Here is an 18,039-nt window from a genome sequence, read left to right on the forward strand (position 1 = left end):
AACTCGACAAGGGGTATATATAGGCCCAGGAGGACATATATGTTTCACATAGGGTGGTGTTTTCATTTCGATGTTTTATTTGGTCCAATATTGAAATGTTGACAATGGCAGGCTGTGTTACCATTACACATTAATTTAGAACTACCTTTTATATCTATTTTGGCTCATTTGGTTGCTATTTAGTAGCGAAATGGAGAAACACAATGCATGCTGGGAACTCAGAGAGAGAGAGAGAGAAGGGTGACAGAGAAGAGGCAGTGAAGGCACAGAATAGGCCTGCTTTTCAAAAGCGCAAAGCGCTAAATGTACGCCAGGTCCCAAGATATCACTAGGCTGGTATTTAGCGCCGACACGCCCACTTTGGGACTGCGCCACGCCCATTCGGCCTAAAGCGCATTTGGCAGCCTAAAGCCTATTGCTATCTTGCCGAAACAGGCGCAAGGCACGTTTTTTTGCGGTTAAGGCCCGTAATAGCGCCGATGGCCTGTGGGAGAATAGAGCCCGTTATGTCTGCCACTGTCTGACAGAGGAGCAAGTTATAGCACAAAGGTTACATCCATCATGAAACAGTACAATCGCAGTTCAGCTGTTAGTACAAATCTTCAAAATGTTATTATATACTGTATCTTCCCATTTCTAAATTTATTCAGGTCGCTTTCACATATAAGTTGTTTGGTCCGCTTTAACTGCACCAGAGTTCGTTTCCTCGGATAGTGCGCTTCGTTTGGGGTGGTGTGAAAGCGCAAACGAACTCTGTTGCGGAACAAACAAGCGAACTCTGTTCCGCTTGAAAACGTGGGTCTCGGTTCATTTGCAAGTGAACTCTAGCACGCTTCGTTTGTGGTGTGAAAGCAAACCGAACCAAACACAAGAGCAATATAGGAAAGGCAGTGCATCATGAGTAGAAGGTGGTAGAAGGAAGCAAAACACTGCGGCGCGCACACGGGTCCGTGCGCACCGCGCTGCCTCCCTCGCTGCCTCATCTGCTGCTCATATTGGGCGCATTCTTGTAAAATATTTATTAGATAGTAACACCAAAGTAAAAGCAGAAATCCCAAGATTGCATAAAGGTGGTGTTTCTCTATGGGTTGTGTTTCGCGGATTCACTTGTGTTGTTCAGTCAGCCCTCAGCAGGCAAAGCGGCAGAAGAGGAGAGATTTCCCCTCTATATTCTGTCCAATAGATGAGTGAGCGTTTCGACCATGTGACATTGTTCAAAAAGTTTGGTGTGCTTGGAAAATTGCATGTGTGAAAGCGAACCAGAGCAAATGAAAAATTAAACAATGTTGCAACTTCACCCCCCCCGAGTCCACCAGCTTATATGTGAACGCGACCTCAATAATCATGTGTTTCTTGTAACATTTGAGGGACTAAATTCTGTAATCCACCTGTAATCCGATTGATAGATAACTGACAATTGAGCATTGCATTGCATTAGAGCTCTTGAAAGCACTTACTACTGTGATAATGCTATGTACTGTATGTGTGTATGTATATGTATGTATATATATATATATATATATATATATATATATATATATATATATGGATGCAACTGGCGTGTATGTGTATATGTATGTATGTATGTGTATATATATAGATATATATATGGCATATTGAAGCATGTACATAACTAATATATAATATATATGGTGATGGTAATAGTTATTTGTATAATTTATATATAAGATATGGTAATGGTATATATATAGGTATACATAATGTGATGTAGTTTTATGTATATTCTACACATCTGTAATGGTATGTAGGTAATTCTGATGTATGCAATATCTTGAAAGGTACAGTATGTATGTAATATTCGAAATTGTACCGTTTGTACAGAATGTATTTTTTATACAGAATGTAAATTTTGTATGTCATATCTTGAAACTATGCAAGTTGTTTGATATCTTGAAACTATGCAAGTTGTTTGACCCCAGGAAGAATAGTTGCAGCTCTGCTGTAGCTAATGGGGATCTTAAATAAAGACAAAAGACAAAGACAAAGTGAGTGTTCCCAATTCTTCATCTAAAGTCTCTTGTAGACTTCTCTAAAAGTCTATTCTTGTCTCTACAAGCCACGGTCTTTACAAGCTCACTGGAACCTATCAGCATCATAGCAAAAACAAAGACACAAAGAAGAAGGAATACACGAGAGCCAGAGGTATCAGTCAATCTCCAGCACAAATGGCAGGTACCAAAGCATTTAGGGGGTTTGGGAGGTGCTAATCTTCTTAAAAATGATTCTACACTGTGAAGTCTCTGGAGACTCCCACCTTTATCTCTGTGAGGTGTACAAATATTGATTAAAAGACACTCAAAGGGCAATACTGCCGTTAGCTACAGAGAAATAAAAGCCTCTGAACTCTCAACTACAGCCAGATACAACCCTCTGTTCTCCTTCCTATCGCCCGTGTCAGCCCCCCTCAAAACCCATATGGATGAGCAGAATGTGAACCTCACTGTGGATCCATACAACTACACTTAAGAGCCACAGGGAGTTCAGATCCCCCCCGTCTGTAATGAGGTCTAACAGGGCACAGGGGAGGGGATGGCTTTATCTTGTCTTGTGTGACTGACAACCCCCCAGACTCCCATCTCTCTCTCTGCTTCTCTCCTCATGCGCCTGCTGAAGAGGGGTTCTAAGTGAAAAATAGGGGGATTGTCCTGGTCTTTAGGTGGAGGTGGGTAGGTCTAGCGAATATAGGGACTAACGGGAAGCGCGCAGTTAGGACTGTGGTGGCGTGACCACAGTCAGTTAGGGCTGGGGATTATAGGAGTGCCCTGGCGTTCCCTGGTTTGGTGTGGAGGCTCCCTGTACACTCGCGGTGTCTCCAATTCTGCGCTGGCCCTGACGCTTTCGCCCACCCGCTGCACCATAGCCAGGTCGGACCCAACGCCAAAGCTTAGACCCGAGGGGAGGGCCTTGTCAGCTGGGGAAGTAGAGTAGTTCTGTTTTAACTCAATGTTAGATGTTAATTGTTTAGTCCATGTCTTATAGTCTTGTCTGTAGCAAACGTTTAAAGAAACAGTGTTGCAGCAGGTGGGAGGTGGTGAGTAACGCGAGGACTTGGTTAGCTGACCGCACAGTCCTCAGTTCATCTTCAATCACTTAGCCCCGCGTGTGTTTCACATCATTGGAGTCTTTGCCTGTCAGTGTGGTTTGTTGCAGTGTGTGTGCCCGTTTGTAGTGATATGCTTGATCACTGAATCCCCCTTGCGTGTAGTGGATAGCTGGGGGTTTACTTTGCTGAGTGGGGGCAGAGTGTGAGACCATTGTCTTCCCAATCTCAAAGTGAACCTACCCATTCTCCATTCTTGCTGTCTACATGTTAGCCTATACATTCTTAAATAAAGCATTGTATATTTTTCTACTCTACCTGGTTCTTGTGTATTACCTCAGATCTCTGACTCCAGACCATACCGGTCAAAAGGTGGTGGCAGCAACCGCTACCCGGCTATATTGATTTGGCCTCAATCCTTATTATAAGGTTTGTTAGTATCATACTAATAACAAAGAGTAGGTATACTTTTATCACATGGTGGATATATCATTTTGCAGATAATCTCATCTATTTATCTCCTTACTGAACTGGCCAGTCAAAAACGGGCACCTCTGGTGCATACAATAGGCACACATACACCCAACCCAACACAAGTACTGAATCAGGGCAGCATTGTGTTAACTCAGACATGCTCTAGTCATGGGCGTGTCTGCTTCCTGAATGAAGAAACAATAATGATGTTGGCTAATGATATTCTACATTCATGCTCATTAGGGAATTAATCACATCAGCCCCTTATGATTATATCGTTAACACCCCAAATCTGTGCACATGTGCAGGTATGTGTGCACAACACAGGGCATGTGTAAGGTGTTAGTGTTATCATGTGCAGGTATGTGTGCACAGGCATGTGCAGGTATGTGTGCACAGGCATGTGCAATGTGCATGTATGTGTGCACAGGCATGTGCAGGTATGTGTGCACAGGCATGTGCAGGTATGTGTGCACAGGCATGTGCAATGTGCATGTATGTGTGCACAGGCATGTGCAGGTATGTGTGCACAGGCATGTGCAGGTATGTGTGCACAGGCATGTGCAGGTATGTGTGCACAGGCATGTGCAGGTATGTGTGCACAGGCATGTCCAGGTATGTGTGCACAGGCATGTGCAATGTGCATGTATGTGTGCACAGGCATGTGCAGGTATGTGTGCACAACACAGGGCATGTGTAAGGTGTTAGTGTTATCATGTGCAGGTATGTGTGCACAGCACAGGGCATGTGTAAGGTGTTAGTGTTATCATGTGCAGGTATGTGTGCACAGCACAGGGCATGTGTAAGGTGTTAGTGTTATCATGAGCAGGTATGTGTGCACATACTGTACATGCACAGGCATGTGCAATGTGCATGTATGTGTGTACAGGAATGTGCAGGTATGTGTGCACATACATGCACAGGCATGTGCAGGTATGTGTGCACATACAGTACATGCACAGGCATGTGCAGCTATGTGTGCACATACATGCACAGGCATGTGCAATGTGCATGTATGTGTGCACAGGCATGTGCAGGTATGTGTGCACATACAGTACATGCACAGGCATGTGCAGCTATGTGTGCACATACATGCACAGGCATGTGCAATGTGCATGTATGTGTGCACAGGCATGTGCAGGTATGTGTGCACATACATGCACAGGTATGTGCAATGTGCATGTATGTGTGCACAGGCATGTGTAAGGTGTTAGCATTATCTTTTATTCATGAATGACTTTTCTCCCAAGAGGCTAAAGCTTCCAGATACACACAGATGTGCACAGATAGAATCACCACAGCCAGTGGTGATGAATGAGCCTTATTTACTCTGTGTGTGTGTGTGTGTGTGTGTGTGTGTGTGTGTGTGTGTGTGTGTGTGTGTGTGTGTGTGTATGTATGTGTATGTGTATATTTCACATTATCACTGCGATTATTGTTGCAATTGAAAAAGCTCAGCAAGTCAAAATAAATGTTTCTGCTTCATTACCAAATGCGTGGTGTGTGTGTGTGTGTGTGCGCGCATGCATGCATGCATGCGTGTGTGTGTGTGTGTGTGTGTGTGTGTGTGTGTGTGTGTGTGTGCGTGCCCGTGCGTGTGTGCGTGTGCGTGCATATGTGAAAGCCAAAATGTGTTACCTGAGGGTTTGTCCTGGTTGCAGTTCAAGAGAGTAGGGTTTGCTCGGTGCCTCAGGAGCTGGCTAACGATGCTTGTCTGCAGGAAGACATGGGAGAAACATCCACACCCACTTTCATTAGATCCCAGACAAATACAAACATATCTACAGTATGTCACTCCAAAACTAAACCATCAATACAAAGAATACAAACAATATCAGCATATATGCTATTCCCATTATGTGACAGGGGCTGGTGTTTTGGGTAACAAGTAGGCCAGGGTCATTTTTCAGTTTTTACAGATTATGAAAATGCAAATTGTAAGATGAAATATGCTAATTGTAAGCTTTCAAATGATGTGTAATACATTGTAATGTGAAAATAGTTTAAGAAGATATGCTTATTGAAATATTCCTACTCATAAAAGCAACATTCAGAGAATCGCCCTTGTTCACCAACGTTGGTGAACAAGCTTCAAGTTTCCCCTGAACAAGCTTTGTTTGCTAAGAAATTCTCTAAGCATTATAGTGATCCTAAAACTGTTGTTTGTTATATTGAGTGTGTTCTTCAACACCTCTACTTTCATAATAGTAATATGAGATTTAATTTTTTTCAAAAAACAAACTTTTATCTTGATTTGTGTGATTTCATGGCTGTCTACTTTCTTCAGACCGTGTCTAGAATGTGCGTGTGGATAAGCTGGTAGGATGACACACTGAGTGCATTTACATGCAGACAATAATCAGATGACTGAGAATACTCAGGTCAGGTGACTGGCAATAATGTGATGTCCACGTTTACATGCACTTTACTAAGTAGCGGGAAATCACCTCAAAGTCCGTCAGTGGACATGATGATTCAGCAGAAAGCTAGGTGTGTTTATCGGATTTATCATAATCCAATAACGGCCTTTATCTGATAAAGGATCATGGTTTATACTGTTTACATGACCACTTCAATAATCAGGTAACTCCAGAAATACGATAATGAACGGCTTCTTAGTGTGCATGTAAACGCAGTCAGTGACACAGAGGCTAACTTTAAGCTCAAAGCAGCAGGTATACGGTGGATGTGACAGATGATAGGTCTATAGGACTGCCATCGGTGACAGGAGAGGTTCTTTAATGACCCTAGCTATCCTCCATCACGTCACATGACCCTAGCTATCCTCCATCACATCACATGACCCTAGCTATCCTCCATCACATCACATGACCCTAGCTATCCTCCATCACATCACATGACCCTAGCTATCCTCCATCACATCACATGACCCTAGCTATCCTCCATCACATCACATGACCCTAGCTATCCTCCATCACGTCACATGACCCTAGCTATCCTCCATCACATCACATGACCCTAGCTATCCTCCATCACATCACATGACCCTAGCTATCCTCATCACGTCACATGACCCTAGCTATCCTCCATCACATGTCACAGTGGAGGACCACGTCTGTCCTCATTATGGCACACAAGTCATGGTGATGTCTGTCATCTATGGATATTGTACCGCCAATGAATTCATCCCAGGCTCTCATTCTCTGAATTCTCTGACTAGTCCTCCTCCCCTTCTCATTAGCCTTCATCTTCTACTCCACACCCTCTGTCCCACCTCTCTCAGGGGAGTAACGCCTGTGTGCCGCATGATCTGAGAGGTGCCAAGCACTATGTGATCTGTGAAGGCTGACGTGTGTGATGTGTGGAAATAGCTGGAGAGTGGCTGAGTTTGTTGACAAGGAAAAGGGATATCTTCCACACCGCTTGGTGAGGTCCACAAATATGAAGGCCTGCTTTCCAGATGCTCAAAACTAAAGTGAGATCACACTGTTTTCTGTGAAGTTTTCACACTGCTAAATTTAGCTGAGATGCAATACCTCTAGCCAATATCCACCATTCCAGCCAAATCCCTCCGGCAATATCTAGCAGTAATAAGGAAGGATGTCATTTATGACTTACTCCAATGTTTTCTCTTCAAATGTTTTGGCTGAAGGACTTATTGGGTGGTAAAGACTGTAATTTGACAACAAGTAATGCTAACTTAACCTGACGCTGCCAGACTGTTTGTTTTCACAGAACCATCTGGGAACGTGCTCAGCAAACCTTTGAAAGCTTGAGGGACAGTTTCTTCTCGCAGGCCACAAGACTCCTTAACATATACAAATAGTGTAGTAGCCGTACTTTACCGCACTGCAGCTGCTACCATCATGTATGACTAATGTTCAATAGTATGTTTAATTAGGTACATTATATGCTACTTGCACCTAACAGAATGTTATTATGTTTAATTATGTTTAAAGTATGTTCATGCCATTTGCACATATGTGCAGTGAATACGGCACTGTCTGTGGCGTGTCTACTGCTTTATTGCTTGTTGCCTCTTGTTTTTATTTTTTATTTTTTGCACTACAGTATGTTGTAACGGAGTCTACAGCACAAGAATTTCACACGTGATACTTGTGCTACGGAGTGACAATAAAAATCTTGAATCTTGAATCTTGAAAGGGGGAGGCACTTTTCAACAAGCCACTTGGCAGGTGATTGGATTAACCATCTGTCTGTCACGTCTATCACGGGCTCACTTCTCGCTGTCGTCACACCTAAATCCCGTCCGTAGCTGCCTCTGGATGCCGATTGGTGCGAACCACCGGTGATTCGGATTCAAACCAATAGCTTGGAGCGTGGTTATGATGTCAGTGATCGTGATCTCATGATATTGTGTGAATCCAGCTGCCTTGCAAGCCTAATGCTAACTGTCCATTCCTTCAGAAGATGAATATCAACGGAACAAAATCAATGTCGTCATTACTGATTCCTAATTGTCTGCTGCATCAAAGTGGCTCCAGTAAAAATAGTTCTTGACATCATGTATAAATAACCAACAGACTGTGGTGAGAGCTCAGAGAGATCAAACAGCTTTGGAGGAATGTGTGTTAGCAGAGCTTCTTGTAGTGGAGTATGAGAGCATCTTCTACACTACAGAAGAGAGTGACTAAGCACATCCAGCTAACTGGCTCTGGCCCACGCCAGTGAAACGCGTGTGCGTCACTAGCGCTACAAGCTATAAACGCTTGGACGGGTCAAAGTTCACATGAGGACAAGGCGAAAGGTCGCCAGTCAACAAAGAGGCAGTAAGAAGTAGATTCGATGCCTGTTTTATTGCTGCAACATAAAAAGGGTTTTATTTGTGGGTCACCGTAATAATACTTAATGAACCTCCAAATTATTCTTAGGATTAACATTAACTAACTTTTTTGTTTGGCAAATTTCAAATTCATAATTATGAGGCTGCTGGTCGCTTATGTTGTCATCATAGCCTTCACAAGTACCTTCAATTTAAAAGGGACTGACTTATGCTGATCGGTATAGTTTAAGACCCTGTCATTATTGTGAGCAAATCTGACACAAATTAATGCAAAATTCAACGCCCAAGAGAGTAACATTTTGTAAAGCACTAGCTGAGGCCAAGGCAGCCACAGGGCAGGGTCGAACTCGCCAGAGGCTTGACAAACGGAAGCTTAATTAGCTACAGTAATGGGGTCGTACATGTTCTTAAAGGGTCAGTCGATTACGTATTCCTGTGAAACACGAGCCTTGCTCTAGGTTTAAGCTACCAGTTAGCGTTACAGTAACAGACAGTGTTTCCAGGCAACAGTGGGCTTCTGCCTGGTGACAGTAAACCTCCCATTAGTGGGACCAGTGATTTACGTGGTTACAAAGACACCATTTGAGCCCATAATGGCCGGTGTTACTGACATGTGATTGACAGAGAGCCAGTGGGTAAGACAGGCTGGGCATCAGTGTCTAGTTGGTATGCAGACAGGCAGCAAAGCACTGGCCCCTCTGAAGTAAGCACTAAGCAGGGAGTAGTGTGGAGGGCTGAGGCGATTTAGCACTGCAGAGGAGACCTAATCGATTCCCCACTCCTCTACTCTGCCACTCTCAAGTCAGGTGCACTTACACAGACCACGCGTGTGCGTGTGTGCGTGCGTGTGTGTGTGTGTGTGTGCGATAGGGGTGGGAATCACCAGATGCCCACGATACGATACTAAAACGATACTTGAGTCACGATACGATAGTATTGCGATATTACGATATCGCCGATATTGCGATATATTCAATATTGCGATATATTCAATATTGCGATATTTCGATATATTGCGATTTCTTACTTTTTCAACTGCAAATGATGTCCCCAAAGGAAAACTTTGTCAACATCTGGTCTGTACATCTGCCTTCAACCATTTTATTGCAGCAACATTGTCAAGTAGACAGACCAACAACTTTCATAAAGTCATGTCATAGTTGCATGCACCTGACAAACTGAACTGTTTGCTACAGTCTACTTACAGTCCAACTGGATGTGTGTGTGGACTACTGTACTTGATGTACTGTACTGAACAATGCAACTTCACTTCACTTGCACAAAACATCTTGTGCAGCCCATTCAGTAACTGGGGAATTTGTAAATTACTGTTATGACAAAACTGTTACTGTTAAAACAAATTGAAAATATGCGACCGTTTGTTTACTGCTGGCCTTGGAACTAAAGTTTATAGTAGCCCGGTGGCCTGGCATGGCCATTTTTTTTTTTTTTTTTTCTTTTGCAATATCGATACTTGGCGTCCAAACATCGATACAATATCGTCAGGCAAAATATTGCGATACTATGGTGTATCGATTCCCCCCCCCACCCCTAGTGTGCGAGCATGCGTGGGTCAGCATGCACATAATTGTTAAGTCAAGAGGGTGAAAGCCAGCAATAATTGGAGGAAGGAGTTGAGGAAGATAAGGGGAAAAACAGCAGACTCGGGAAGAATCTAGGTAAGAATGAAACACAGAGAAGTTAAAAGGCAACAGAGAGGAAGAGATAATTTTTAAAACACATTGAATCAGTGGGGGTGGGGGGGGGGGGGCACGGCCTCAAGGAGGATGAACCCAAGAAGTAAAGAGCTGTTCTAAACACCCCATGAATAAATTCTCTTTGTCAGCAGTCAAGCACAGAGCCCCAGAAATGTAATTAAATATCTGGTTGGGTCAGCAAGATTTTACCGTGATCACTTCCCTTCCTTCATAGCCGGACCCCTCCCACCCCAACTTAGCTCCTCCCACCCCAGCAGAGCCCATCACCCCCCCCCCCCCCCCACCCCAACTCAGTCCCTCCCACCCCAACTCAGCTCCTCCCACCCCAGCAGAGCCCATCACCCCCCCACCCCAACTCCCCATCTGGAAATCAATCTCCTCTCCTCTAAGAGAGACCATTAAGCTGCTCATCTAAAATGCGGTAATGCATATGCAGTGCTGCAGCGTGGCAGCATTGTGATTCTGTCTAATCAATAGGCCCAAAAAGGGCAGTTTATCAGACAGTGGGGAGGGCAGCTGGAGGCCAGTCCCTTAGGGTAACAATCCTGCTATCAATAGTTTCCTCATTATTTCAACAACTTTCATTTGGCTGAAATCACATTGGATCAATGCAGCGATGGTTTGGGATTAGGCGACTACTTAATTCATGTCAACGATTTGACCGTTGCGTGGTTGTGCGCTCACAGTTACCTGTCCATATTTGGCGGCCAGGTGCAGAGGGGTCCAAAAGCTGTTGTCAGAGGGGTGGGGGTCCGCCCCACTCTCCAGCAACACACACACCACCTCTCTGTAGCCACTGGCACATGCAATGTGGAGCTAGAGAGAGGGGGGGGAGAGAGAAAAGAGAGAGATAGAGGGAGACAGAGAGAGAGATAGAGAGCAAGGCAAAAGCAAAGATGGAAAAAAGAGAGCTGTTATTAGGGGGCAGAGTTTAAGGAGAGAGAGAATGAGACTGGAATAGAGGGTGTGAACAGAGACAACACACACATGATAGTAAAGATGTCACGTACCAGAGTGACCCCATCATCATTGGGCTGGTTGAGGCTGCCCCCGGTGGCTATGAGCTGCCTGACGTCAGACAGCATGGTGCTGGGCCTCTGGGTCCTCATGGTGTGCATGGAGGACACATCCACACCTACAGAATACACACACACACACACACACACACACACACACACACACACACACACACACACACACACACACACACACACACACACACACACACACACACACACGAACAAGCTCACACAGTGTCCTGCCCAAACCTCCCATCTCCATTTCAGCTGTTGTGGAATGATCATTATCATTATGGTAATAATAGTTGAGAGGGCACTATGCAGTATGATTATGGGTATGACAGTGACACAATAGGTACTTATGAGTAATGGCTAAGTACATCACTACTGCCCTTCCCACTTCAAAATGTCTTCACAGGATTTGGTTGGTGTTTAGTATGGTGCATGCAGATAAGAGGCTGAGCAGCATGACTAAGTCACACAATATCAGTGCTGAATGACAGAAACATGTGGGCATGTGGTTTCAGCAGCACATTGACTATGTGTACAACAACACCCACAGTGCAAACTCCTACAGCCTGATGTATAACGACATGTGTCCCACGCTTAAAACCTGAGTCTACAAAATCAGATGCATGGCCACCGGCCATCTTAATATTGACCATGTCTCTGTACAAATTCAGAGAGTCATTCAATATACATACAGCGCCCCGGTCTCTGACCTGAACCGTCCCAGGTTGTCTCCTGGGCCGACAAAGGTGGAGAGGGGTCTACACAACCAGTCTATCCTGCACTATGAAGATCAATGGTCTGCTCCAGTCCGTACTCCCATACACACACAGTGCATGGGTTTTGGTTGCTGTAACGACATGGATTGATTATAGATCAATCTATGTTTCACTCTGATTAGCTGTAGGGCGCTCGCTAACTAATGGGACTTTTCCAAATAGATTGGTTGGATCAGCTAATCAATGAGTTTGTCTTTACAAACAAATGAGAGCCTCGGGGATTGTAGCCATGTCAGACATGCCCATAGGTGCAATACCCTGACATGCCCATAGGTGCAATACCCTGACATGCCCATAGGTGCAATACCCTGACATGCCCATAGGTGCAATACCGTGGCCAAAGGGAGTCCTTGTTGTCAGTGGTGCCAAAACCAGTAACAATCCTGTATTAACATAAAACACGATTGGCCTTGGCTAGCTAGAGGAATTGGTTTCTGTATTTGGGTTAGTGAGGTGCCCCAAGGGAAAGAGACATTCTCCAGTAACACAACCTTTTCCTCTCTCTCTCTCTCTCTCTCTCTCTCTCTCTCTCTCTCTCTCTCTCTCCCTGTCCCTCTCCAGAAAGGGAGCAATCAGAGACACATGGACAGTCTGTCTTCCCTCTGCAACCACACAGACTTGACGGGGATGAGAGCATTTCGCCATGTTGCTATAGCAACAGAGACCCAGTGAGAGAGACTATGTGAGTAAAGAGGGTGTTTCATGGCGGCACAGCTCAGTGTGATGGGTGGGGGTGGTTATCAGGGGAGCTGGAGGAAGGCAGGAGGGGAGAGATCACCGTGGGGGCTGGCAGGGGAAAGCAAAGAATAGTCTTACAATTTCAATGGCTGGTGGGTTGGAGTGTGTGTGTGTGTGTGTGTGTGTGTGTGTGTGTGTGTGTGTGTGTTGTCTGCAGTTAGAAGCTCACATCTGTCATGTGATCCTGTGTGTGGCCAATGACAGATGGATAAGGGACAGCCCTCCATCATTGTCTATAGCCGTCTGTCTAGCTTTATCATCACCATTCCCCTCTGTCTCTCTGTGTTGCACTCTCTCTCTCTCTCTCTCTGTCTCATTCTGTCACTCTTTGTCTCTCTGTCTCTTTGTTTATTTGTTTATTTAAAAGGATCCCCATTAGCTGCCGCCAAGACGACCACTAGTCTTCCTGGGGTCCAGACACACATTATACACATTACATTATAACTTTACTTTACTTTACTTTATTTCATTTGGCAGACGCCTTTCTCCAAAGCGACGTACATACAGAAAATAACAACCATAAGATCATGTAACATACATAGTGGAAAGCAGAGATAAGGAAAAAGATAAATACAATAAAAGCCAAAAAACAAACAAACAGACAGTTGAAGGTCCGTGGACAGCATGTAAGGGTGATGGAGAGGGAAGGTTAGGGGGAGGTGAAATGGAGAGAAAAGAGATGAGTTTTTAGCCGATTGCGGAAGATGGGGAGAGATTCGGATGTCCTGACCAAGGACCAAGGACCAAGCAGTAGTACAATGCAAAACAATCTCTGTCTCTCTCTCTTTCTCATGTCTCCCTCCTTTCTCTGCAGGAGGGTGGCACCCCAATCCAGTACACCATAGTTCAGCCTGCAGGTGTACTTCACCTTCATGTGTGTGTGCGTGCACGTACGCACACACACACACACACACACACACACACACACACACACACACACACACACACACACACACACACACACACACACACCCACACACACACACACACACACACACACACACACACACGCCTCACTGAGCAAGTGATGATCGCAGCTCTTTTGGGTATGAAACTGGGCCAGAATGATGAGGTAATAGAAACAACAATTAGACGAGTAACCTGGTTTAGCCCACACTGCTATCTCACAGCTCTAACAGCCTCATATTCTAACGGTGAAACTCAACAGGGACAGAATGTGGAAAGAAAGAAAGAAAAAAAGAAAATGGTACATGTGTTTGAATACATTGAACACAGAGAGCACCTGCTCAGTGGCAGAGTGAGGCTAGCAGTTAGCTTGAAATGAGTCAGGCTGAACTGGAGTGCACTACAACAAAATGAAATTGAATGCTACTGTATGAGATGAGTCGACCTGTACTAGATAGAGCAACGTTGCCATGGCCTGGGGCCGGTTGCACCTTAACCTTAAGGAGAAGATTTAAGGATGTTTTGTGCAACCGATTTTATTTTATGGACACCTTAACTCGGACTCCAAGGAAAATCTTAACTTAAGGTGCTTTGTGCAACCGGCCCCTGGACTGTACTTTTTAATAACATATCTCCCCTCAACCAGAATAAGATTGCTCACCATCCATGGCACAATTTCCTATAATGATGGCCTCCCCCTCATGATGAAACTGCATGTAGACATGACTTATTAACCCGTTGACGGTCATATTCTCACATTAACCCAATATCTCCTAAATGAGGCAAATGGAAAATGTGCTTTCACTCATTTAGCATCATTTCTCTCCCTCGGGAAGGGCTGGGATAATATGCAAATGAGCGGGACACATCTCGCTGAGGCACAGTTAATTGAGTTTATGGAGGATGGAATGTTAAAATGTCAAACTCAACCCTCTCTCTCTCTCTCTCTCTCTCTCTGTCATGCAAGTTCCGTTTCAGCCTTTTCAGGAGCCTCTCAAATGAAAAACAAACAAAAACAAAAGAAAAACTAAGACGTAACTCGTCACGTTCTAAGCCAACCCTACCCAGATGATAGAGAGGTGTGCTGCGTTACCGTTTTCCTCCAGGTGTTTTCGGAGGATGTAGCTGGTCTCAGTTCCCTCTGAGGCGTAGTCGAGAGGAATGTTCCCGTTGACATCCTGCAGCAGCACGTTAACCCCGGCCTTCCAGATGCACAGAGGAGACACAAACAAATGGACTTTTAGCCACGACCATTCATCAGACTGGAATCCATGATGAAGTGGGCCCAATTATCAGGGCCTCCCAGCAGCGTATAGCCTATCTGAGGAGAACCATGGAGACGTTAACAGACAATAGAGTGAATTAAAGAACTCATTAAATAAGGGCCTATAGGGGGCACTGCAGAGCGAGGGTGTTGCTTAATGTGACCTGGGGATCATGGAGGTGAGTGTGAGTGTGTGACAAGATGAATGTGTGTTTACCCAGCGAGGAGCCTGCCACAGCAGTCTTCAGGGTTGTGGTGTGAGATAACATGGGACACCTTCCCCCAGGCTCTTTTCATGACTTTTAATCCGACAACAGCCCAGTAGCTGCTCACAATATGCTTATGATTGATTGCTTCCCTCGGCACAAGAACACTGCAGTCAGTTATTTGTAAGAACTCGGCAATGCTTCACCAGGAGAGCAGAAATGTCCACAAGCTCTGGGAAATATATCTCATTTACCTATGTGTTCATTTTATCCGCTCCCCCTAGGGTTAGGTGCTAAAAGTAACACGCATCCTTTCAAGTGGCAAATGTCAAGATCCAACCATAAATTGCCGCCTGTTGTTTGACTAAACCATAAAAGACAAGTCGGTGTAACGATCGAGGCTGGACCAGGTCTGATAAGGGGGACAAGGGACTTTAAATGAGGATCCTTATTGAATATTTACAGCTAATAGAATTCTAACGACCCAGTTGCGGTGCGCCTAGGAGATTTATGGCCTAGTCGTCAGGCAGACAGCGAGAGGGAAGACGCGGGGAGAAGGCTGAAAACTGTGAGAGGGAACCAGCTGACATAGCAGCATGAAAAACATGGCGCTCTGAAAACGAATCAGCAAAACTATAAGGCTGCTGAGGTATAGATTCAAGATTCAAGATGTTTGTTGTCACTTCGGTTGCGTAAAAAAGCAACACGTGATAATAAAGAAATAATAAAGTCATAATGAAGAAACAGAAACACATGAGAGCAATAAGAATATACATTTGAAAATAATAAAACAAGGAAGAACACTAGCAATTGCAGTGCAAGGTGCTACAATGAAATGAAAGGTGCAAGATATTCTTATGCATCAGGTATTGCACTTAGTCAATAATCAGTCATATTGCACTCCAAACTTGTATGAGGTTGTGTGTGTGTGTGTATATCGTGTGTGAGTTAATAGGACGAATCAGCGTGACGTCACTTGCCACCCAGAAATGTGGAACCCCGCGGCCCAATTAGTATGAGTTGTGTCAAACAAACGTTAATATCTCAAAAACTATACATGACATCGCTTATATTTTGACATTCTGAGTGAGAGCAGAAGTAGCTCAAGTTTGATGTATAATATATGCATGTCGTGTTAAAGTTGTGTGAACTGTTGCAGTGTTTATATTGTAAACCGAGTTGGCCGGCTAGAGTCAGACACTCAAGCCTCGCGCCACTTGGGCTCCACAGGGTTCCATTGCCGTTGCCACCCAGTGACACGGTTTGTTTCCAAAAATGCTGCTTGGCTGACCCCTCGTATTGTTGAGGAGTCTTATGGCCTGTGGAAAGAAGGTATTCCTCAGCCGGCTGGTGCGGGTTTCTGTATCTCCTTCCTGAGGGCACGAGGAGGCTGTTATGTGGGTGAGTTGGGTCCTTGATGATCCTCAGGGACCTCCAGAGACACCGCTGGGCGTATAGTTCTTGCAGACTGGGCAGCTCACATCCGGTGATAAGCTGGGCTGAGCGCCTCATCCAGGCTCTCTATGGTGCCTCGATAGAAGTCCCTGAGGATTTGGGGCCTCAGGCCAGATTTCTTTAGGCGCTTGAGGCCATGCAGGCACTGTTGGGCTTCTTTTTCCTGATTTTCTCCCCAATTCTTCCCCCTACTGCCCTGGTCACTGCTCCACCCTCTGCTGATCTGGGGAGAGCCGAGACTAGCACCATGCTTCCTCTGACACATGCACAGTTGCCAGCCGCTTCTTTTCACCTGACAGGAGGTGGTGCACCGGCAGGATATAGCACGTGGGAGGATCACGCTATTCCCACCAGTTCCCTTCCACCCCGACCAGGCGCCCCGACCGACCAGAGGAGGCGCTAGTGCAGCGACCAAGCCGGAAGTAACACAGGGGCGCGAACCTGCGACCCTCGTGTTCGTAGGTAGGGAATCTACCGCTACACTACCTGGACGCCCAGCTGTTAAGCTTTTTTGACAACAGTGGTGGTGTGGTTGGCCCACGTCAGGTCTTGGTGGATGTTAACTCGCAAGTACCTGAAGCTGTCCACCCTCTCCACCACTGTGCCGTTGATGGTGACTGGTGTGTGCTAAGCTTTTTTGACAACAGTGGTGGTGTGGTTGGCCCACGTCAGGTCTTGGTGGATGTTAACTCGCAAGTACCTGAAGCTGTCCACCCTCTCCACCACTGTGCCGTTGATGGTGACTGGTGTGTGCCCCCCCCCCCAGCAGATATTAGAGGAAACCTCCATCCTTCATTGGCAAGCAATTAAAGTGTGATAAAGACAGAACAATGCTGTCATTTCCATTGATCAGAGAAGCGGTCTGGGTGAGGTTTGCAGCTTTGTACTGTGGGGTTTAGTGTGCACCCATCTGCCTGCTCTATTGGGAGCTGTTGTCACTCTCTTTTCACTTTTCAGGGTTAATTGGGGTTAATAAAGTAATAATTAACACTATCGGCTGCTGCTTCATGACTATTCATGAGAAAACAAAACCCTTATCACCACGAGGAGGAGAGCTTGAAGACCAAGAGATACATAAAGGGATGATGGTGTCTCACCGGCAGACAGAGATAGTGCCTCTTTCTATCCCCCACCGTCAAATTAAAATGCCAAATGTAAGGGCCAATGTACACCGCCTCCGGAACAGATGCGGTACGGCTCCGGTACGGCTACGCGAACAGACCCACATGTAATCTGTCAGACGGATGCGGGATCTGACAAAAATAGAAAAGGTGTGTCATTTTTCGCCCATCAATTAACATGGGCGAGAGTCCCCATACGGAAGAGGCATATATACACATATATGTAGTAAACATACATGTAGTATATGTTCATATAAGTATTCGACATATATCCACATATATATCCAGGATATATGTGCATATATGTACATATGTATCACAATATATGAACATGTATGGAATTGGAACGTTTCATATATGGTCCATATATGTTAGTCCTATATAATTATATATGTGCATACATGTATAGATTGTATATGGGCACATATGGTAATTAATTATATGTACATTTGTATGCATTGACACTATACGGACATATATGCTTAATACATATAAAACTATATATGAATAATAACTATACATAC

The 18,039-nt window shown here is 44.9% G+C and overlaps 1 protein-coding gene across 1 annotated transcript in view; it reads right to left on the reverse strand.

The window, feature by feature from the left end:
• Positions 1 to 18,039, reverse strand: part of myo16 (myosin XVI) — a gene marked incomplete at both ends in the record, with an annotated part of 165,579 nt that overhangs the window by 98,853 nt on the left and 48,687 nt on the right. The window contains 4 exons of the mRNA XM_083638226.1: positions 5,174 to 5,249; positions 10,709 to 10,834; positions 11,029 to 11,153; positions 14,563 to 14,671. Of these exons, the coding sequence (XP_083494352.1) occupies positions 5,174 to 5,249; positions 10,709 to 10,834; positions 11,029 to 11,153; positions 14,563 to 14,671 (436 nt within the window). The remainder of the gene's footprint in view (positions 1 to 5,173; positions 5,250 to 10,708; positions 10,835 to 11,028; positions 11,154 to 14,562; positions 14,672 to 18,039) is intronic.

The sequence above is a fragment of the Poromitra crassiceps genome (assembly GCF_964638095.1).
Source record: "Poromitra crassiceps genome assembly, chromosome: 6".
In the NCBI taxonomy this organism is placed as follows: domain Eukaryota; kingdom Metazoa; phylum Chordata; class Actinopteri; order Beryciformes; family Melamphaidae; genus Poromitra; species Poromitra crassiceps.